This window comes from Bos taurus, chromosome 7 (assembly GCF_002263795.3).
Source record: "Bos taurus isolate L1 Dominette 01449 registration number 42190680 breed Hereford chromosome 7, ARS-UCD2.0, whole genome shotgun sequence".
Lineage (NCBI taxonomy): Eukaryota > Metazoa > Chordata > Mammalia > Artiodactyla > Bovidae > Bos > Bos taurus.
This window is the reverse complement of record NC_037334.1, coordinates 81341478-81365658: the sequence shown is the minus strand read 5'-3', so window position 1 is coordinate 81365658 and position 24181 is coordinate 81341478. Positions and strand designations below refer to the sequence as shown.

Below are 24181 nucleotides of genomic sequence, written 5' to 3'. Positions count from 1 at the left end.
GTACTGGAGTGGGATGCCACTCCCTTCTCCTGCATTGGCAGGCAAATTTTTTTTTAACATTGAGCCACCTGGGAAGATCACGTGTAGATTATTGTCCAATTCAGGTGGAAACTAAAACTCTTGGCCACTAGATTGATTTGATCGCCCGCAGGATTCTTTTCCTAATAAAAATCTGCCCACAGGTTGTATAGCATAAGCCAGATTCCCTGGGGAACAGACTCCGTGCAAAGGTTTGCATGTTCAAAGTTTACTGGGGAGTGTTTATCCCACATAGTACCTATAAGGTATTGTGTGTTTCCTATTGTTCCTGTAAAAAGCAAACAAACAAAATAATACAAACAAGGCTTAACTCAGCACAATTTATCGTTTAATAGTTTTAGAGATCAAAGTCCAAAATCAGTCAGCAGGGCTGCCTTCTTTCTGAAGTTCTGGAGGAGAATCTGTTTTCTTGACTTTCTCATCTCCTAGAGGCCACCTCCATTCTTTGGCTTGTGGCCCCTTTCTCCATCTTCAAAACCAGCAGCATAGCATCTTCTCTTTTCTCTGAAATCCTGATTCTCTCTTAGAAGGACCCTTGTCCACCAAGGATAATCTCTCCATCTCCACATCTCTAACTTAATGACACCTGCAAATTCCTTTTGCCATGTAAGGTAACACATTTATGACTTCTGGGAAGTAGGGTTAGACACCTGGGGGAAGCCATTCATTATTCTGTCTACCCTAGAAAGGAAAGAAGCAGACTGGGCAGATGCAGTTGAACTCTGATGTAAGTACAACAGAGACCTCAGCCAATCACACAGATTCTAAACCAGGCATGCTCTTCAGAGATGTCCCAGACTGAGGCAACAGGCCAGGTCCTTATAGCCCGCAAGTAAGCCAGTCAGCAAAAATGACTCCCCCTTGGGGAGGGAACATAAATAAAATCCTGGCAGTTCCCGTCCACAAAGGGCAATACCTGGAAAGGTGCCCAGGTGTCATCCAAGAATGGGGACACTCTTGGTAACTTGGAGAATGAATGTTTGGGTCCTGCAGGGGGTATTGTGTGCAGCACACCACAAAATTCACTGAAATCCACCCCTTGCCTGCTCAGATCTGCTTGCTTTGTACAGAAAATCTGATGACCTTGGAATAGCTGCTCCAAGTTTCTAGCTGGTCTCTTTTCCTGGAAAAAACTCACAAGAGAAAATTTATGAGACAAACTGTACCCCGCTACTGCAGCTGGTTTCAGTTTGTGATGATGCTAATAATCACCCTCTTCAATTACCCATTCTAGATTACCCCTGGCTACACCTCTACGGAGAAGGCAGTGCACCCCACTCCAGTACCCTTGCCTGGAAAATCCCACGGACGGAGGAGCCTGGTGGGCTGCAGTCCATGGTGTCGCTAAGAGTCGGACACGACTGAGCGACTTCACTTTCACTTTTCACTTTCATGCCTTGGAGAAGGAGATGGCAGCCCACTCCAGTGTTCTTGCCTGGAGAATTCCAGGGACGGGGGAGCCTGGTGGGCTACCGTCTATGGGGTCACACAGAGTCGGACACGACTGAAGCGCCTTAGCAGCAGCACACCTCTATGGGCTTAGGCGGTTTACATGGTGAGTGAACAGTGTCCTCATTCCTGAAGAGCTTGTTTATCCTGGTCATCATGCCCTTCAAAGGACATGGCTGCTGCAAGATCTATTTATCACCAAAACCAGGCAAGGAAGAACCAAGAGATGCTCCCCAAATCACTGCATGCCAAATGGATTTTTGCCTTCCCCCAAAGTCCAGCCTACTCCTGGAGTTTTAGATCAGTTTCCCCTGCCAGGATGGTGACATCTTTCCTTCCTGCTGGTCTCTTGGCACAAGGAGACTGGAGTGACTGGAATGCTTGCTGGACTCCCCCAGCAGAAGTGTCCCTCTTTGGGAACCAGGAGATATACACTCACAAATCCCTGAGCTGTGAGTTGCAAGGACTGGAATCATACATTTCCCAAGTAGCACAAGCAGCAGTGATTGGGTCCACCCCTGCTTCCACGCCCTGTTTCCCAGGCCCTTGGGTTCCATCAGGAAAGCACACCATGACCTCCAGTGATCTCCTTACTCCACTTCTTGCACTTTGCCCCCTGCAATCTATTCTCAACAGAATGATTAGAATGATCCTTTTGAAACGCAATGCAAATCTTATCTTTCCTCTGCTCTGCTGCTGCTGCTGCTAAGTCACTTCAGTCGTGTCCGACTCTATGCCACCCCATAAACGGCAGCCCACCAGGCTCCCCCGTCCCTGGGATTCTCCAGGCAAGAACACTGGAGTGGGTTGCCATTTCCTTCTCCAATGCATGAAAGTGAAAAGTGAAAGTGAAGTCGCTTCCTCTGCTCAAAACTCCCCAATTCCCCATTTCACTCAGATTAAAAGCAAAAGTCCTTACAATGGCTTTGAAGGCCCTGCATAACCTGTCTCACCCTTCATCACCTTTCTGATGTCATCTCAGGACTCTCCTGCCCAATCTGCTCCACACAGCCTCTGCACTGTTCCTCAGACATGCCAGGCACACTCATAGCGAAGGGCCTTGGCACTGCTGTTCCCTCATCCAGAACACTGCTGCATTAGTCGGAACAACCCAGGGAATGCCACAGTGACAAACAACTCTCACATTTCAGAGTTACAGCAGCAGAGTCTCTGGGTTAGCTGCTGGCTCTGGCCCATGATGTCCCGATCCAGATGCATCCTCAGGGGACTCTTCTATGTGGACTCACTGTCTGAAGAGAAGGGAACATGACAAGTCATGCCCTGACTCTTAACACCCTTCATTGCTACTTATGTCTCACTGGTGAAATCAGTTCATACTCCAGGAAATACGAGATGCAGTCTCCCCACATGAACAGAAGAAGGAGGACAGGGACATCAGGGAGCACTCCTAAAGACAACCTGCTCCCCCAGAGAGGCCTCATGGCTCTTCAGTCACTTCCTTCTGACTTTTGCTCAACTGTCAGGGTCTCAGGGAAGCCTTTCCTGATCACTCTGTGTAAAGTTGCAACCATGCCCACCTACCTCTTACCCTCTCCTGTTTTTTCTCCAAAGTGTCTCACACACACACACACACACATTTATCAGCGTCTGCCTCCCCTTACCAGAATGTAAGCTCTAGCAGGGATAAGCTCTCAACATTTGCTGAGGGACCCACTTGGCTACCTACTCCCATTCGTATTAGGATTTTGAAAGATTAATTGATTATGTCTTTTGCCTCCAAACTTCTACTGACCTAATTCAAGTGACAAGAATAAAAAAGTAAGGAAATGATGGCCTATGTTTATGTCCCTTAGATACCCCAGGCTACATATGTGATTCCATAGAGGAGAGAATATGCAAGACAGTTGTAATTCCAACAGGTAGGAAATACATTCTAAGATTTATTAAAACGTTTGTCTTCATTAGTTCCAATCTGTAAACCAAGATTTTTCTGACCTATGAATTACTGCCTTCTAACAAAAATTTAATTCTCTCTTCTGTTTTCTCTGCATGTGATAAAATCAAGAGAAAAAGATCCTAAATGAAAAATCCAAGAGATGTCAGTATCTACATTATGGGACATTGTTTTCTTTTCAAATGCTAAATGGTAAGTATTAGGAAATTGTTTAAATAACATTAAAATAACATGGTAAATGGCAAGGATTGCAGTACCTTGAATGAGTGACTCAAGAGGCAGAGTTACTTAGCAATTCAGATTCGATTACTGATTAGATGGACAACTTGATTACGGATTAGGCTGGACCATAAAGAAAGCTGAGTGCTGAAGAATTGATGCTTTTGAACTGTGCTGTTGGAGAAGACTCTTGAGAGTCCCTTGGACTTCAAGGAGATCCAACCAGTCAATCCTAAAGGAAATCAGCCCTGAATATTCATTGGAAGGACTGATGCTGAATCTGAAATGCCAATACTTTGGCCACCTGATGCAAAGAACTGACTCAATGAAAAATACACTGATGCTGGGAAAGATTGAAGGCAGGAGAAGGGGATGACAGAGGATGAGATGGTTGGATGGCATCACTGACTCGACGGACATGAGTTTGAGCAAGCTCCGGGAGTTGGTGATGGACAGGGAAACCTGGAGAGCTGCAGTCCACGGGGTCCCAAAGAGTCAGACACGACTGAGCAACTGAACCGAACTAGGTGGACAATGCAGGGTAAATTTCTGACCTTATTTTCCTCATTTAAAAATTGGAATAATTAGAGTGGCTGTCCTAGGCAGACTCTCTTGTGAATTAATTAGTAACTGAAGCCCCCAGGATAACGTGGCATTACATCAAGTCAGGTTACTTTTTCGGTCTCCTGTAGGGACAGGAACTGACCTGGATCTCTTTGATGCTGCTGTGTATGCCCCATAGCACCCAGGCAGGGCTCAGACCAGGGAGACCTGGTGGGGTCCAAGCAGTTGCCTGATATAAAGACACACTGTTGACTGTGGAGGCTTCGTATCTCTAGCCCAGTCAGCTGGATGGCTGAAAAACATTTCAAAATTGCTGTAAGAAAAAAATTATTTCCAATGTGTGTTACCTTGGTTTTATTAGGATGCTACAAAGCATTGTAATCAAACATTGTAATAAAAGCATATCACCTATTTGAGAAAAATGACTTAAAAATGTTGTTATGGAGTTGTGTCACTCACCTGATATGAGCTAAAAATGAACAGTATGGATGTCACTCAGAGACTGGAAAAATAGAAATGAATATTTCCATAGGAAATAAAAGAAAAATAAAAAACTACCAGCAATTGTGTAAGAACAATGGGGAGTGGGTATGTATTGGTTAGAAATCTTTTGGTTACACATGACAGATACCCAAACTCAAACATGTTTTTTTGTTTGTTTGTTTGTTTTGTCTTAAGCAAAAAAAAAAAAAAGTAGGGGAGAAGAGGCCATAGAAAAGACTTATCTGGTCATGAAATTAGAAAGTTCCAAAGTATGTTGGTTTCAGGTGAGGCTTGATCCAGCTGCTGATCAACACTATCAAGAACTTGCCTTTCCCTATGTCTTCCCAATGCTTGAATGCCTTTGTACAAGTCACTGATAATTCTAAAAATTCATCTAGCTTCCATTCTCCATTCCAAATCAGAGATCAATTTCTTTTGGGGAAATAACTTCTTCTGTTTAATCTTCAAGAGAAAGTAATTCCAGGTACCTGTCTCAATCTCTACTGAAACTGTGCTCTTCTCTTCCCCAGTCCTAGGGCCATGAGAAGACATGAATTAAGCTTAGTCAGATAGATGCTCTCTCCTGAGACTTTAGAGCTTAACCAAGGTCCACAAGGAAGGAAGCAGCAGAGGCAGGGCCATATGTCCCAACCTTGCAGCAAAGTCTTTGTACCTGTCCACTGTCAAGCCTGGTTCAACATATTTAGCCAATTCTGGGAGCCCCAAAAGCATTCTCCTTTGCTCAGGATGCTTAGGTCCTGCTGCTTGCTTGACAGAGCAATGAGGACTTTCTGGGGATGGCCACGTGGAGGAGAGCCTCCCCTCTCGATGTCCTCATGCACTGTGTACAGTATCTTATGATGCGCCTTTTCCACACCACATTACTGATTTAAATACCAGACAGAGTTCCTTGAGAATGGGGGCCTTACCTATGCTTAGCCCAGTGTCTGGTCAATATTATACATTTAAAACAATATGTTTAATGAAATAGCTGATGCATGAATCTCCTTAGAGAGAAAAGACATGCTGGTATTAAACAATTCTAAATTTTAAGGCAGTATATTATTAAGCACAAATCATAAAGGCTCTATACAAAGTGGGGAACTGCCATAAAAAATAATTTCTGACTGTTTTATGAGAGGTTATTACATAGTCTTTGAGGATCTATGTACCTGTCAGGACAAATCTTGTTTCATCCTTGAAATTTAATCTCGAGCTTTTTCTCAGCAGATGGATATCTCTCTAATAGGGGATAAATATCCATTTTACCACCAGGAAATGCCTCTAATGCTTAGGTACAGGCCTCTTCCTAAATGAAATAGGTAGGTTTTAGCCTTCCAGCACTGCTCCAGTCACCAAGCCCTGGCTGATGACTCCTCGTGGTTAAAGATGCGTTTGGTCCTGGAAGGTGAGCTCTGAGCTCAATGGGGGTCGGCCCCTGCCCTCTCCCACTCACTACAGAGTGACAGCCACATCTAGACCCATTGCGGATGGGCCCATGGGGAGCCATTCTAGTGAGTATGACACGGTCTTTGGGGAGGACCATCATTCAACCCACCATAGACAGAAAAACACACATACTTCATAGCTCTGTCCACAGTAAGGGCCTAGGAGCAGGACACTTGGACGGCAACAAGCACATCTTTGTATGGTACTTCCACTGTTCTGAAGGTCTGTGATTGTTTACAAACACAAATCAGGAGTGACCTTCAAGTTTAGTAAATGGTCAGTTGCAAGATATAATCTGAGGAGTTTCCCACAGCCATCAGCTAGTTTCCATACATGTTTATCATCGTTTCATACTTCTTAGAATGAATTACATTTTTGTAGCACTTTCTCATGTTATTTATTAAGCAATGAACTCTATAAAGTTGGGGACTAAATCTATTTCATTCATCATTCATTTATCCCATGCCCCGAACAGTCCCTGGGACACAGTAGGCACTCAATAAATATGTACTGATTGAATGAATGAGTGAACGAAAGTAGCTTGGACTAGAAGAAGCATGGCCTTTGAAGTTAGACAGATCTAGGTGAACTGTCACCTCTCATTTCCTAATTGATCCAACCTGTCAATCCTGAAGGAAATCAGTCTGAATATTCACTGAAAGGACTGATGCTGAAGCTGCAACTCCAATACTTTGACTACCTGATGTGAAGAACTGACTCGTTGGAAAGGACCCTGATACTAGGAAAGATTGAAGGCAGGAGGAGGAGGAGACGACAGACGATGAGATGGTTGGATGACATCACCAACTCAATGGCCATGAGTTTGAGTAAGCTCCGGGAGTTGGTGATGGACAGGGAAGCATGGTGTGCTGCAGTCCATGGGGTCACAAAGAGTTGGACACGACTGAGCGACTGAACTGCATTGGACCCCATTGGTCACTTTCTCAGCCTAGTTGAGACAGCAGCAAGACTACTGGGTTTGAATCCTGGCTTTACTATTTCCTAGTTGTGTGATCTTGGGCAAGTTGCTTCAGTTTCCTCATCTACAAAATGGTAATTATTAATATAATAACACCCATTATATAATAAAAATATAATATATTAATAATAATATAATACTTCATAGGGCTATATAGCATGTTATGAGTGGCTCAGATGGCTTCACTGCAGAATTCTAACAGATGTTTGAACAAGAATTTCTTCTAGAATACAGAGGGAACACCTCCCAGTTCATTTTATGAACCTGACACCAAAACCAAAGACAGTAAAGAAAAGAAAACAGATTAATTTCTCTCAAAATTGTAAATGTAAAAATCCTTAACAGAATACTAGCAAAGAGAATTCAGCAACATGTAAAAAGAATTAAACCCCATGGCCAAGTGGGGCTATTCCAGAGATACAAAGCTGACTCCATATTTGAAAGCAGACCCTGGAGTCCAGCAAACTGTCAAGCAGTGGCAGTGGTGTCCAGGAGCCTCCACTGAGCAGGTCCTGGGAAGAAGGGGTGTGTGTGTGTACTCAGTGGTGTTCAACTCTGTGACTCCCTGGACTATAGCCTGCTAGGCTCCTCTGTCCACGGAATTTTCCAAGTAATACTAGAGTAGGTTGCCATTTCCTACTCCAGAGGATCTTCCAGACCCAGGGATTGAACCTGTGTCTCTTGCCTCTCCTGTCCTAGCTGGCAGATTCTTTACTACTGCACCTCCGGAAGGTGAGGCCAAGCAAACCCTGCGAAGTGAAAAAACTGGACTTAATACACATGGCTTTTGTTCAAAGAATAAAGTGCTGCACTCCATACATCAGGTGACACCTGGCTTGTACACCTAATGCTTATCTGTTTAAGAGCTTCGGACACAGAAGGCATGGGAACAAACAGGAGAAAGGCTGGCTTGAGGCTTCAGATGCTAAATGGGACAGTCCAATTTCCTAAGGTCAGTGTGACCCCAAGAAGAGGATCCAGGAGCAATGACGCTCCAGGCAATAAGCTGGCACTTGAAATATATGGAAACCAATTCTGAATTTTTTTTGTTTAGAAACTTCATATTTACACTTTGAACCACATCCCTAATCATTTGAATTTGAAAACATTGAGCTGGCACCTTTCCTAACCTATACCAAAGGTAGAGATAGAGACTGGTAGCTAATAAAGTTCATCTCTGTATGAAATACATTGTTACCAGACCCTCTGCCTGGGGTTCATCTCATAAGAAGAAAAAGTTCCCAGCTGCCCCTGGGAAGTCTCTGAATATCAGTTCAGGACAGAAAGTATCACGCTGGGCACCTTGCCTGCAGCCCCTCGGCACTCTCCATCCCAGCTTCAGTACAAGCTGAGAGCCTCCTCCCTCCCTACAGAGGCACAGCTCTCAGCACAGAGCTGCTCTGCCCTGAAATCAGGAGTGCTGAGGAGGAGTTCAGCTGGGAAGCAGCCCTCAGCAGTGAAGGGTGGGAACTGGAGGGTGAAAATCCCAGCTCCCACTTTGCTGGGAGGAATAACTCAGGCAGGTTCTTCACAAAGGTTAATATGCTTACAACTCCCTCGGGAAATAGAATAATATGCAGCTTCTGACTTAGCATCCTTCCCTGGTGGCTCAGATAGTAAAGCGTATGCCTGCAATGCAGCAGACCCGGGTTCAATCTCTGGGTCGGGAAGATCCCCTGGAGAAAGAAATGGCAACCCACTCCAGTACTCTTGCCTGGAAAATTCCATGGACTGAGGAGCCTGGTAGACTACAGTCCATGAGGTTGCAAAGAGTCGGACATGACTGAGCAACTTCACTTTCTTTCTTTCTTTTCTGACTTAGCGAGCTGGGGGTGGGCCGATTCTGCATTTCTAACAGAATCCCAGGTGATGCTGAAGCTGATGGTCTGGGGACCATACTTTAACTCTCCTACAAGTGCTTTCTGCAGTTTTCTCCCAAATAAACTGCTTGCTCTCAAATTTCTGATGGAGGGTCCGCTTTGGGGGGAAGCACTTTTTTTTCCCTCTGCTTATATTTCATGTTCCTTGTTCTCAGTTTCCTCAGAGACTGACCATTAACTTTACAACGTGACCCAGGGTAAATACCTCATTTCCTCATGTCCAGAATGAGGGGGTCTGACTGTCTCGTTTCCCTTGCACTCCAACATCCTAAGATGTTCTTATTATTCTAGTGATTATCATATTCTGTCTACTCTTCCCGAACAGCTTTCCTGCTCTTACGCATGACCTTCTAAAATCAAGCTGGCTTCAGACCAGCTCATCTTCAAAAGATGTCTCTAAACAGAAATGGAAGAATGGAAGCCTTTTCTTCAAACATAATAGCAGAAATCTTTGACAGATGAAGGATATAGCAAATGTTCACACATGCTGATGCTATTCAAAAAAAAAAAAAAAAAACCGTAAGAACAGTAGTTTCAGGCAGAGTCTATGAAACTGAAAATTGGTGCAAAACCAACAAAAGCTAAGAAACCATAATCAAGACACCTAATTAGGAGATAATACATATAACAAAGCACAATGGTGACTTTGTGTACTTTGCTTCTTTGGTCATACATTCCTAGACGTACATATACAGACACAGGCTGTCCTTTTCCAGATAATCATTTTGGAAAGTCAAGTATACATATAAAGCAAGTACATACATATTATTATGTTAGTCACCACTTTTTTTTACCCCAAACAATAAAACTCAGCCTAAACACATGTTTTATTTCCAATAACTTAATAAATTTTCTGAAATATTAATAAATGAAATTCGCACATGTAACTGTTAGGCATTGCTATGTAACAATCCCCCAATCACAGTGACAGACAAAAATAAATAGTCAGATCCCACTCAGGAGTCTGCATGTCTGCTGCATGGCTCAGCTTCAGGCTGCAAGTCTGCAGGTCGGCTGGAATGGCTCTGCAATACGTGAATGCAGCCCAGCACCCAGATGCTCGTGGGGCAGTGGCTCAGGCACAGCATCTTCTCACTGCAGAGGTCAGATGTCCCTAAAAATAAGGGCTAGGTTCAAACTGGTACACCGTTACCTCCTCACATTCTATAAAATGCAAGTCACATGGCCAAGCCACACACCAGTAAGTGCCTCCCGTGGAGTTATCAGTAGATGGAGTGAGTATTTGCTGAATACTAATCCAATCTGCCAAGATGCTATAAAGAACTCTAGAGGCACTTTCTAATGAGGAATGACAAAAATGATAAAACTAATAACACTGTTATCTGAAAAGCAACTTATAAGGGGACCATCCTGGAAGCATAAGTTTTACTTTGTTTAAAAAAGTCACTTTATAGAAGTCAAACTTCCTACTTACCCAACTGAATGCATTCAATTCTTAAGCTCATATGGGACAGAAACCTACCTACAGAGGATCCTGAAAAGCTATCATGTTCATGATTCCTTCATTCCTCTCTTATGTTAAAAGCGCTTTTAAAAAAGAAGCAAAATTACCAGAATCTCCATTCAGATGCTCCAAGCTGGGGCTTAGCAGGCCATCTGCAAAGGGATGAAAAAGCAGCACTGATTTGTTGGAGTCGATTAGACTTTGTGGTAAGTCAGGAGCCCTGAGTTCAAGTCAGGTACTCAACTACCTTAACTGCTCCTTTACATCAGCTGCCTGCCCAACACACCCTCCAGGCGCCCATTTCCTCACCCCTGAATGCCCTCCCAGATGCAGCCGGTCCTCCTAATACAGCATCTCTGGCTCTATAACATGTTGTAGGTTTTCTGGTGTCACTGTTTCCTCAATGGGGAGTGCTCTGTAGAATCACTGATTTCAGCTCTACAAAGCTTATGTGTGCTAAAGGTTGACAATGAGAAATCTTATTTAATATTCTAGATTCTGTCTCGCATCAAGAAGAAATTCTCTTGGGATTTGTTGAGCTCATTTGCAGCACAGCAACAGTTTATTCTCTACATTAAAATCAAAAGGTTGCCTTCCCTTATTGGGTGCCTCTGATATGCCAGCAAAAATCAGCCCCTCTTTCTGTGTTTGGCTGTGGGCCTATTTCATAACAAAATGATGAGTAATGGGCTTTTTTTTTTTTTTTTTTTTGAGCCATTATATTATCCTAAGAACCAGAAGGTGGGTTTTGAACTAGGGATGGGAGGAGTGATTGCCCACCCTTACCTGGCAGTGTACAGCAGAAAAAAAGAAAGAAAAGTCAAACAGTTTAAAAATCAACTTCTAAAGCGAAAGGTCTACCCTCCTCTGGAGAAAATGTAACTAATTAATTATTAACTCCCCATCACTTGTCAAGTTCTTCAGGCAGACAGTAACCTCACTCGTTTACCTGGCAAACACCCATGTCCCCTTAGCCCGTGAGTTTTGTACTACATCTCACTAATTCTCTGCACAGTCCTCTGGGATAAGTGCTATCTCCCCTTTACAGGTGAGAAACCCGAGCTGGTTCCAGCTTTGCCAACCTCGGTTGCCCCAGATTCAGTGAAGAATTCCCTTTCACTCTCCTCGCGACATTCCTGGCCTCTTAAATCTCACCTCCTGGTGCAGCAGGGCGCGGGATACGGGCTGGGGACAGCGGCTCAGTGCCCTTTGGAGCTGGGGCGGGTCCAGCCGGTGGCCAGGCGGCGCCCAGGCCCGGTCGCTTCGCACTCTTGACGAGCCATGGAGCTGGAGCGGCCGGCGCCCGCGGAGGTGCGCATGAGCCAGGCCATCCAGCCTGCGCACGCCAACTCTCGGGGCGAGCTGAGCGCAGGACAGCTGCTCAAGTGGATCGACACCACAGCCTGCCTGGCGGGTAGGAGTGCTGGAAGGCGGGTGTAAGACCGGGGAGACCCGGGGTGCCGGGGTCCGGAAGGGGGGGAGCCCTACTTGAGGGGCCCAGTGTGTGCTGGGTAGGCGAGTGTCCGGGATGGCGGAGAGTGCCCCATTAGCGGGCGGGGATGTGGAAATGCAGGATGGCTGGTGTCAGTAAGGCAGAAGTCAGGATGTCAAAAGATCTGAGGCAGTGGGGTGCGGGTCTGCGCCACCCCAGGACCCGGAATGGGTAAGGAGAGAGAAGGAAGGAGGGGAGGGTATTTACAGAGTTTTAAGCCTTGTGCAGCTGGGAAATAATGATTGAGATTGTTTCTCCAGTACTGGGAAAGTCCTGGACCACTGGTTCTTAAACCTCTTAGTCTTTTATCCCATTAAATAAGCGAGGCCCCAAGAGAACATTCATGTGGGTTCTTTTTTATATGCATATTTACCATATGTGAAATTTTTAAAAATAATTCTTTTGAAAATAACAAAAATCCATTACATATTTTTATTGTAAAATAACTATTTTCAACAAGAACATAAATATACTTAGAGAAGTGATATTGGCTTACATTTCTGCAGATCTCTTTAATGTCTAGTTTAGTACATCACCCATCTCCCATATCTGCTTCTGAAGTCAGTCTGTTGCCTTCCACGCCCTCGCGTAGTCTCCACGAAGGACCTTTGCACCTGCTGTTCTTTTTGCCTTTGCACTCTCCTCTTGGCCCTTCCTTGCGTTCCGTCTCCACTAAACATCATTTTTGCAGAGCAGTCTATCCTAACCACCTGCTGTACACTTGCACCCTTCATCGCTTTTGTCACAACACCCTTTCCAAATTCCTTCACACCACTTAACACAATCTGCGATTACTTTGTGTATTAGTACGTTCACCTTTGATTTCCTGACTGGCCAATTAGCATGTAAACTAAAGCTAGTTTTCTAATGTTTATTAAGCACTAAACAAAAACCTCCTGATTATATGGATGGGTAACTGAACGGATGTGTCCAGAGCCTGCAATCTTATTTAGGAAGCCAGGCTTTGCATACAACACTTAATAGACCCAGCAAATGTACATTTTAAGTAAACTATGTTAGGATAAAATATTAGAGCTGGAAGGAGCTTAAGATCACGTATCCCAGGATTCTTGTTTTACAGAGGACAAAAGTAAAGCTCAACTAATTACAAATCCCTGCTTTCCTGAATGAGTGTTCATACAATTTCTAATCCCCTGTGTGTTAACCACCCACAAAATTCAGTCATATCCGATGCCAGTCTGTTTGATTTCTGTTTATTGATAGGAATGTTTGGCTTCTGTCTTAACAGTTTTAATAAGGATTTGAGGTTGGTTATAATAACATAATAATGGCAACATGAATACAAATGTAATTCACATGGAGGAGAAACCAGTATAGAAATTATGGAAGTTGCTAATAATAACGATGCCTATTTCCATGGCAACTGAATTCATCATGTGAATATTGAAGTGACTTTTAAAGTTACCTCACTCAGTGCTTCTGTCCTATAATGAAAGAACAATTGCCCTCTTGCAATTTTCATAAAAATGTCTATGCTTTTACATCTTTGGAAACTCAGACCACAGCAGGAGTCAACTGATAACCGATTACTGTGGACCTTAATAGTTATATTATTAACAATACAATATTGAAGAAACCTTTATGATAAAGTTGGTTTGGAAACATGCTTAATACCTTTGTTAAACACTCTACAGTAGGAAAAGACACTACATAAGCAAAGGACATTATTTAGCCAGTGAAAGTCACTCAGTCATGACCGACTCTTTTTGACCCCATGGCCTATACAGTCCATGGAATTCTCCAGGCCAGAATATTGGAGTAGGTAGCCTTTCCCTTCCCCAGGGGCTCTTCCCAACCCAGGGATTGAACCCAGGTCTCCCGTATTGCAGGTGGATTCTTTACCAGCTGAGCCACAAGGGAAGCCCAAGAGTACTGGAGTGGGTAGCCTATCCCTTCTCCAGTACATCCTTCTGACCCAGGAATTGAACCAGGGTCTCCTGTATTGCAGTTGGATTCTTTACCAACTGACCTATATCCAAGATGTAACTGAATCTTTGGCAGAGAAATGCTCCATGGTATTATATTTAATACAAAAGGAGTAAAAAATAAAAAATAAAAAAATAAACCTGTTTTTTCCTGGCATTTTTCCAACCAGAGTTCCTAGTGACCCACACTTCTGTATAGACACATTACTATGACAAGTAATGATCACAACTGTGGCCCCAAAGTACTCCCATGACACACGGGCACTGCTAGATTCCCAAATGCCTTCCCAATGCTTAAAGGAAGATGAAATACATTCACTATCATGTCGCCATTAGACCTCATTTCTGTCAGTGGCCCCATTATTCTTCTCGTATCTTAATCCTAGAGCCTTTAAGCCATCTATGAGTCATTCTCCACCCTCCATATTTTAAAATATCTCAGTCTCACATTTCCTTCTCTATTTCATTTGTGTATCTTTTCCAGGGTTCACTCTTTCAGGAATGGCACCCAAATACCCAGTGATGCATGGCAAAAATCTAGGCATCAACCATCCTTGATTCTGTACCTTGCTTCTCCCTCCATAGATCTAATCTATGAACCAAGTCTTATCAACGTTCCCTTGAAGCAATCTCTCACACCCAAGCATCTTGCTAGGCTCCACTGCCACCACCTAATGCAGGATAAACATCATCTTTCATGTGGACTTCAGCAGTGGTTTCCAAACTGGTCTTCTCCATTCATTCTGGTCTCCTCTCCGCACTGCATCTAAAGTACTTTTTGAAGGTGCTTATTTGATCATGTCACTTGTTCTGTTCATCTTGTCCCACTGTCTTCCTTACCAAAGGCTATAAAAGTTCCTCTTCTAACATGGTAAGTATCTCCCATTAGAAAAATATCTCGCACAGATAACCATAATCCCTGGAACAAACACTGAATAAAAGCCACATAAGGGAACTGAAAAGCAAACAAAAGTAGGTTTAAAACATTTGGAAATCAACTCTCAGAGGAACAGAATGGTGCTAAGAAGCTTTGTCTTTTTTTGTTTGTTTTGTTTTTAATAATTTTAAGATCTTCTGTCCTTAGAAAGAATCTAATATTCTCCCAGCTTAATTTGAGGGAAACTCATAGACTTGCTGATTTGAAGAGCCAGAGGATTTAGGGGAAATACAGCTACTGGAATATGAGGGGGAAAATTCAAGACAAGAGAGAACCAGAGAGGTAGAGCCCTAAAATATATTTATAATCTTTGCTCAGCTCTCTGGTGAACCTTGAGTCATGTATATACAGGCAGACTCCATACTTCCTTCCTGAGGCCAAAAGAATTAAAAGAGCTGATCCCACCTTTAGGGAGACAGAGTTTTATACTGTGAGTTTGATCAAATTATCCAATTTAAAAAAAAGCACAATACTCTTCAGAGGATCATATAAGAACCCACAATTTCTATAACATATCACTCATAATAACTAGGCTACAATCCAAAACTACTTGATATTCAAACAAACAGGAAAGCATGACCCATTCTTAGGAGAAGAGACAGTCAGTAGAGACCAATCCCTAGAAGACTTAATGCTGGAATTAAGCTTCAAGAATTTTTAAACCGGGTGTCATAACTCTGCTCAAGAATATAGTGAAAAATATGATCATAACAAAAGACACAGTAAATCTCAGCACAGAAATAGAAACTATAAAAACAATAACTCAATGGAAATTCCAGAACTGAAAATTATAGTATTTTAAGTTAAAAACTCACTAGATAGGATTAAACAAAGAATGGAGGTGACTGAGTAAAGTTATTAAACATAAAGATGGATCAATAGAAATTATCCAATCTGAAGAACAGAGGGGAAAAAATGAATTTAAAAAATAAAATGTCTGGGATTTATGAAAAAAATAAAATGCCTTTTATAATTAAAGTCCCATAGACAAGAGAAGGCATGGGAAAAAAACAAATATTTGAAGAAATAATAGATGAAATTTTCCCAAATATGGTAAAAGACATACATGCACAGATTCAGAAACATCATGGGACACCAAGCAAAATCAATACCAAGAAAGTCACATTTATGCACATCATCAATTCTATGGTGAACAGAAAATCTTGAAAGCAGAGAAAAACACTTTATGATATATAGGAAAACAACTATTAGAATTAGCCACTGACCTCATTAGAATTAGGGCTTTCCTTGAGGCTCAGGTGGTAAAGAATCTGCCTGCAATGCGTGAGACCCAGGTTCAGTCCCTGGGTTGGGAAGATCCTCTGGAGGATATGGCTACCCACTCCAGTATTCTTGCCTGGAGAATTCCATGGACAGAGGAGTCTGACGGGCTACAGTCCATGGGGGTCACAAAGTCAGACACGACTGAGCACCTAACGCTTTCACTTTTATTAAGAGTTAGCTACTAGCCTCATCTGGAGGCCCGAAGATACTGAAATATCTTAAACAATATCTTTAATACTAAATATTACAAAAATTGTCAACCAAGAGCTTCAAGGCCCTGTTGGTTTATCCTCAGCCTTCTCTTACCTACTCATATTGTTGCTTTTTTCATTTTTTCCACAAAAACCTTCATCAGGACCTTTGTAACCACAGTTCCTTCTGCCCAGCAAGCCCTCCCTTCTCTGCTCCCTTCTCCACAACACACATCTGTTTCTACTCCTTCTCATCTTTCAGATCTCACTTCAAGCATCCTCTCCACATGGACACCTTCCTTGACATCCCACCCAGGTGTGGTTCCTCCAGTTACAGACCCTCAAAATATCCATGTTTTCTTCAGATCACCTAACTCATTTTGTTATTATGTACTCATTTAATTAATGTCTGGTTCTCCACTAGACTCCATGAGAATAAGGACAGTGGCTGTTTTACATTTCCAGGACCTTACATAGAGGTTGGCACAGCACAGGTTGTTGTTGTTCAGTCGCTAACTCATATCTGACTCTTTGCGACCCAATGGACTGCAGCACACCAGGACTCCCTGTCCTTCACCATCTCCCTGAGTTTGCTCAAACTCATCTCCATTGGGTCAATGATGCCATCCAATCATCTCATCCTCTGTTGTCCTCCTCTTGCCCTCAATCCTTCCCAGCATCAGGGTCTTTTGCAAACAGTCGGCTGTTCTCATCAGGTGGCCGAAGTACTGGAGCTTCAGCATCCGTCCTTCTAATGAATATTCAGGGTTGATTTCCTTTAGGATTGACTGGTTTGATCTCCTTGCTGTCCAAGGGACTCTCAAGCACCTTCTCCTGCACCACAATTCAAAAGTATCAATTCTTTGGCATTCAGCTTTCCTTATGGTCCAACTCACATCCATACGTGACTGCTGGAAAAACCATAGCTTTGACTAGATGGACCTTTGTTGGCAGTGATGTCTCTGCTTTTTAACATGATGTCTAGGTTTGTCATACCTGTAGTCACCATCTGCAGTGATTTTGGAGCCCAAGAATTTAATCAATATTAGTTAAAAGAAGGAATGAAGAAGTCACCATCGTTTTGATCAATCATCATTCCTGGATTACATCCACTTAGCTACTACTATTCCTCAGCTTCTCAGTTTTCCCAGGAAATCAGAAATAGCTTTAGGGGTCCTCCACTTTTACTGGCATACTGCATGAAGGACAATTAAAACCAAGAACCAGAAGAGATTGGTCCTGTCTAATTCATCTCTGTCACACTTACAAAGAAAAATGATCACACGTAAAATTTGTGGCCCTATGCTGGTTCCCCATATTTTAATTTTTCATTTTTAATTTAATGGCCCTTGAAAGTCTATAATATAGACCATGGCAATTGAGTCCCTAAAGCCCATATTCAGCCAAGAACTTCTCTAGGGAACATTTTTTGGTTGGCCTTTTTTCTCAGAGTTCCTATTGCTTCTACAGTCAAAATGACTATTTAGAACAATGTATTTGATCTTTCTAAGCCAAAATTGCCTCATTTGTAAAATGGAACTATTAACAGTATCAACCTCATATAATTAACATGCATACTTAGCTCAGTGCCAGACCAATAATAAATGATAATTATTATGATTATGTTTCTTTGTGATCCCTAATGCAATCTGGTATAGTGCTACATACACATAGAAGATGCCCAATATGTACAATAAAAAGTCTTTTTTTTGTACTTCAGTCATCATTTAAATCACTCAAAATTTGGTAACTCATGTTGGTTACCAAATTGGTTGGCTACAGGGTTACACTTTATCAACAAGAGTAGTTTAATAAACATATCATTCCCTCATGTCAGGAAACTTTACAGCATATATTTGCAAGAGTCCCAATCATTCTCCAGAAAAAGGGCATTGACTATGACTTTTAATGAGTAGAGTCATTAAAAGATAGGACTGATTCAGCTCAAAGTGTCTGAAAATCAATGGGAATTTAACAAATATTTGATACACTGAATTAAACTGAGCCCACCTTGAGCATTTCTAGAGTCTAATATATTTATGTGTCTTTTCTCTAATTGAACTTCAGACCTGGGAAGCCCATTCTCCCCTCTCCATCACTCACATACACAGTTCTGCTATGGTTAATTTTCTAGTAACTCAGTTTAGGTCATGTGCATATTTGGAAGAATAGCTATTTCCAGTGAGTAAAAGAGAATGTCCCATTTTCTACAGAATTAGATCATAGGGAAGAATGTTTCACATACTTGCTCTCTGGAGTACCTTATCATATCTCTTTACCTGGGACTGTCAATATATATTACAATTAAAGTAATCCTCTATACACAGAGAATGCAGATTCAGTATAATTCACTATCTCTTTCTTTTTCATAATATGGCACTAGGAGTGAAGTCTGCAAAATTAAAATGGAGTTAAAATTTCTTTAAAAAGCTAATGCAGTCAGCCTGCTTAGGTTTTAATTGTTCCTCAGAATGAAATTCTGGAAAAAACACATGTCAACATTTTTCCCAAAGAGGATAAATTCCGATACTTTTACATAAAGTAAAACCAACAATAAAAAAAAAAAAAAAAAAAACGAATTAAATAATGCAGACAGGGACCATGGAAATAATTGGAGCTCCTTCCTAACCTCTCACCCTACTCAATGCTTTCCCCCTCCAGCACAATTAATGCAAGTGAATTTCATATGGATTTAGTAGTAATAAGTACATAATGATTAAATACTTACTACATGCCCATCTCTATTTCTCTGATGCTAAGTTTCTCTCTGATTTGGGATATGGCCTTGAAGTCTTCTGTACTGTTCAATGCTTACACTGGTTAAGTGGTTTAAATACATTCAGCTACTGGTTATGTGGGACAATGGATAAAGCTCTGATGCATTGTTTTTTTAAAGAGGGGTAGTACTTGACAAAATGGAAGTTGACACCAACTTATTGAAGTTACTATTCAAGTAGCTAGATATGCTGGGTATTGGTATTGAATTTCAAATCAAAGACAGTGTAAATTAAAACTTTGCAGGAAGTACAGTAACTTCCACGCAGTAGAAAAATAACTTTTCAAGCAAAGGAACTGTTATCAATCCAGTTCATTCAGAAGTGTGGGTACAGCGTTCCTGTACTGAATAGAGGGATGAGTTACTAGAATAAACCCACTTGTTTTGTTCCTCTTCCTGCATGCTGAAGTATTTAAACATAACTAATCCAGCCCTTTTTTTTTTTAACCTATTTTTTGAAGCTGAAAAGCATGCTGGCGTTTCCTGTGTCACAGCCTCAGTGGATGACATACAATTTGAAGCGACAGCTAGGTAAGTGGCATTGCTTTATCATGCCTTTCTCCTGGGTTTATTAGTTCATTTACAACATGTATTTGTGGCACCTAAGCTAACTCATTTGCAGTCATGGATCCAATTTGTTAATAAGTAATATTTGAGCCAATGTAAATCAGTAGATAATAATAATTTCAGGACCTACTTTTAGTAAATACTCAGTGTAAAATTTATAGCCCTGATTTGTTAAGAAATAGGTCTCAGCATTAAATGCCTTTTGATATAAGGCATTACAGGATTTATAAAAGCTGATTCTTAAATGGTTCCTTCCTTTACTAAGAATAATTAATGATAATAAGTATCTCTATAGTGGTGAATTTCATCATTAGGTTGTTGGGTAAATATTAATTATTCTCAGTAGGGATGTTAAATTATGAAAAACATTTTATATGTGGGAATGTGTATATTTTACCATTTCTTATTGTAGAAAACTTCAAGATATACAAATCTTTCAACCATATACAAAAGAAGAGAGAATAGTACCATGGATCCCCAACGACCCAACACCTAACAACAACAATAATCAATTCATGGATGATATTGTTTCATCAATACCCCTCCATAATCCCCCACGCACCTGGACTATTTTTAAGCAAATCCCATAATCATCTCTGAATATTTCATATATATTTCTAAAAATCATGGGCTCTTTTAGAAAACATAATAACATAGACACAATAGCATTAACAAAAACTATCATTCCCAATAGTCTTAAAAAAATGTTTGTCTGTTTTTTAATTTAAACAATTGGTCTATTGAATCAGGAACCAATATGGCTGACATGACCTTTAACATAAAATTTGCGTTTTCTTCTTTTCTCTTGCAATTTATTTTTTAAAGAAATCTGGTCTTTTGTCCTATACAGGTACTACATTTGTATCTGCTCACTGTATCCCTGTTTAACATGTTCACTGATACGGGGTTGGTCATTATTTCTATACCTTTCTGGTGGCAGAATTAGGAATTTTATTTTTTTAAGAGGTCATATAAATAATTCTAATGAACTAGGGTCATATAGTTTTATTTAATTTATTTGATTTTATGTTTATATCTCTTTTTCTTTCTGAATATCTTGATCCTGAAAGACATAAACATAACTTACCAAAAAAAAAAGGAAGAGAGGACATTGTCTGCTAGTTGCCACCAGTTTTCAAACCCTAGAGAGTCTGTCCACTGAGATGCCCAGTTCATCTCTCCAATCTTCAGCTTACAGTTATCTATCTGGCACTTATCCATTTATATAAAAACAAAATTAAGTTAAATAAAACCACACGCATAAAAAATTACACCTTCAAAGCTAATCCAAAAGAAATTTTTGGTAGGCATTCGAACTGTAGATATGGAGAGACCTTCAGAACTCAGTGCAGTCATCTTTGTACTGATAAGAACCCGAGGCCTAAGCCCCATAGCCAGCCAAAGGTCAGAGGGCAGCCAAAGGTCAGAGGGCACTTACAGCCTGGATCTTCTTACGGTCTATCCAGTGCTTTCCCAACCCACTTCTTCTATCTTTGTGATCAGCAACCTTTATTGAACATCCCCTGACACTTGTTGTCATAGTCTGCTGCAGTGTCTGAAAGAGCCTTTGACAGATACAGATACAGATGAAGATCTGTAAATACAGATGAAGGTCTGCTGACTCAGTGCAGACACTATGTGATTTTTTTCCCTCAAGTAGAAAAAGCTGACATGTGTCTTTATCTCAACAAAATTACAGATTACTGAAAATGCAAACTTATTTGAGAACACATTGAAGCCCCATTATTAAGCTTAGGAAAGCCAACAGTGTTTTACAATAAAATATCTATTATGTACTTTCCAATCCCAAATTCTATAACTTAGACTTAACAAGTAATCTCAGCATTGAATTGGAGTTTGCTGTCTGTACTGCGTTGTGTTTGTGTTATCAGAAAGGACTTGTGGCCACGAAAACGCACGGGACCCACACCATTAAAAATTAAGAAAATTGAAAGCTACCTATAGAAAGCCATATAATTCGGTCAAAAGCCATATTAGATATTTTTAACTCACAAATATATATTGCATATACCAAAAGTACTGGTCTAGACTTAAGAGAATACGTGAATGATTATGACACAATTCTGGAGTGTGGCAGTCGTTCAGTCTGGTAAGAAAGTCAGACAAATATATAGTCATCAGAATAGAGGATGCATGCCTATGGTGAGATATAAGTTCTGGGAGGCACATGTTGACTAGAGAATCAATGAGTGTTTCATGATGGAGGCAGTATTTAATATGGGCCTTAAATGAGGTATAGATTTTCACTAGTGAATAGGAAAAGGACTTCACAAGATGAGGTACATGTAAGAGCCTAAGCACTGAATTGGGAAGAAGTGGGTGTGCTTAGGAAAGGCCTGGTGTGCTAAGATGATGCCCTAGCAGTAGTGTGGGGTGGGTAACAGAAAGCCTTGAATGCCATGCCACGAAACTGATTTTACTTAGTTGGGACTTTAGCCGTTCCATTCATTTGACAATTCAGTGTCAGAAGTTTAGTTTGGCGGAGAACCAAGTCCTAAGAATTTCTCTTGCCTTTAAAGGCTGGGCAGAGATCACAAGAGTGACTGAGAGTGAATGAGGGATGAAACCCCCAAACTTTTAAACCTGGCAAAACCCTAATCTTTGAAAACCCATCTCAGATGTTACCTCTTCTATGACTTCTTCCCTGACTTTCTGAATTAGTCACTTCTGGGTGCTTTTGTAATACCTGATTTTTTTCTTCTTTTTGAAAAATGTCATAGCATTACACTTCATCTATATCCTCGTGTCCCAAGTAAAGACCAGTCTCCTTGATGTCAGCAACCTTGTCTTATTAATCACTGTATCCTGAGGTCTTAGCTTAGTGCCAGGACTAGTTGGAACTCAGTTAAATGTTATGAGCTGGAAAAAGAAAAAGATTATTATAGGAAGCTTGAATATGGAGGGGAAGAGAAAAGAATCTTGAGATAGAATAAACTTGAGAGTTAAGATTTTTAGAAAGGAAAAGGCTTGAACATTTTCATAGACTGATAAGGAGTCGAGGAAGGGGCAGAGACTGAGGTTACAAGAGTAAAGAGCTCTCTAAAGCAGGCCATGGGTGGAGGAGGAAAGGTTAAGAGAGGGGTGGGATCAAAGGCACAGGTAAAGAAAGGGGTCTGGAAGAGACCTAGTTTTCTTCCTCTGAAAGAAAAGATTGAGAAGAACACTGAGAATGCAGTTCACCTCTGAAGTAAGGGAGAAAAGCTGAGGAGGCTTGATAGACTCTTAGGTGAGCGAGCGGCCTAAACACAAAAGCTTTGAAACAACTTGTGGTTACATGATCAGAGTTCCAGAAATAATGTGGAGTGAATGAATCATCTGGCAACACTGAGTGCTCCTATAAACCTAGTGAAGCTATTCCATTTGTTTGCCTGCTTGCTTGCTTGTATGTCTATCCATTTATTTGTTAACCAACATTTTAAAATATCAATTGCATAGGTTTGCACGTGTTTGTTGTAACTTCTGTTTAGGAAACAACTGTGGTACAAGGTGTAGATTTGGAAATCATTTTGCACATCATCTTAGCAAAGGCCCTTTTCTGTTAAGAGGCTAGTCAGCTGACACATGTATAGTTTATAAAGATCTGTGTTTGTTTTTGCTGCTGTCTCGTTATGTTATCATTAGTTTGCATTTTTCATGCATGAGCATTATCAACATGGTAAGATGGAACTGTTCGATGGCACACATATTTAAGTAAATCTTCAAGTCTGAAATGAGATGTGCTAGAATTACTGAGGGTTTTTTTTTTTTCCACTAGAGTTGGACAAGTTATAACCATCAAAGCAAAAGTTAGTAGAGCGTTCAGCACAAGCATGGAGGTAAGAGGCTCCCTTTTCTTCCTACTGCCTGTTGGGGCTCATCTCTTTATTGTTTACAGAGGGCAGAGGAGGAAGCCTGGAATAACTTAAGCGTTTATGAGATTCTGAATTTCAGAAGGCCCTTGAATCTGTAGTCAGGCTCACAGGTAAATAAGGAGACTATGTTTCCCTGCTACTAAAATTAAATGTGATGCAATGAATGGTTTTTACAGAGAAGGATACACAGAAAGTAAACATACAAGGGAGAAAGGCGCCCTTGGTTCTTTGCCAGGTATGGGTTTTATTTATTAATTATTCTGACTCTATTAATATTCTAACTCTACTTTTTCTCCATCTCCTTATGCCTAACGAAAACCAGCCCCACAATTAACTAGTTTTTGAAAGGCAGAGTAATTGGAGCAAGAAGGGAAGCTTAGACTTTTCTTCTTCATCTACTTAGTTTTCTTCTCTTCACTATAGTTATGAATACAAAATTCTCAGAAATGCAAAAGTCTCAATACAGGTTAAAATAGCAGGAAAGGATTTCCTGGATCCCACATTGCAACCTGTAGGTTGGTTAGTAGCAGTCCCTTTGCTCTCTGGGCACAAATGACATGTATTTGTATCTTAGTTTCACAGATTAGGTGCCTCAAGTAACAGAAACTGATTGCCTCCCTGTTCTGCAGGCTAGCAGCCTGAATCAGGGTGTTAGTAGGGGAGGTTCCTTTCAA

The 24181-nt window shown here is 41.2% G+C and overlaps 1 protein-coding gene and 1 long non-coding RNA gene across 2 annotated transcripts in view; one reads left to right on the top strand and one right to left on the bottom strand.

Moving 5' to 3' along the window:
- Window positions 1–345: 345 nt before the first annotated feature.
- Window positions 346–11686, bottom strand: LOC104968970 (uncharacterized). The gene is made up of 5 exons (XR_807996.4): window positions 11598–11686; window positions 10550–10594; window positions 4329–10091; window positions 2633–2738; window positions 346–1162 (listed from the first exon to the last, which is right to left on the bottom strand). It is a non-coding gene; the product is annotated as an uncharacterized lncRNA (long non-coding RNA).
- ACOT12 (acyl-CoA thioesterase 12) overlaps window positions 11604–24181 on the top strand; it is a 40254-nt gene continuing 27676 nt past the window's right edge. Inside the window, exons 1-3 of the mRNA NM_001192607.3 lie at window positions 11604–11856; window positions 19530–19599; window positions 23411–23471. Coding sequence (NP_001179536.2) covers window positions 11724–11856; window positions 19530–19599; window positions 23411–23471 — 264 coding nt within the window. The 5' untranslated portion in view covers window positions 11604–11723. The remainder of the gene's footprint in view (window positions 11857–19529; window positions 19600–23410; window positions 23472–24181) is intronic.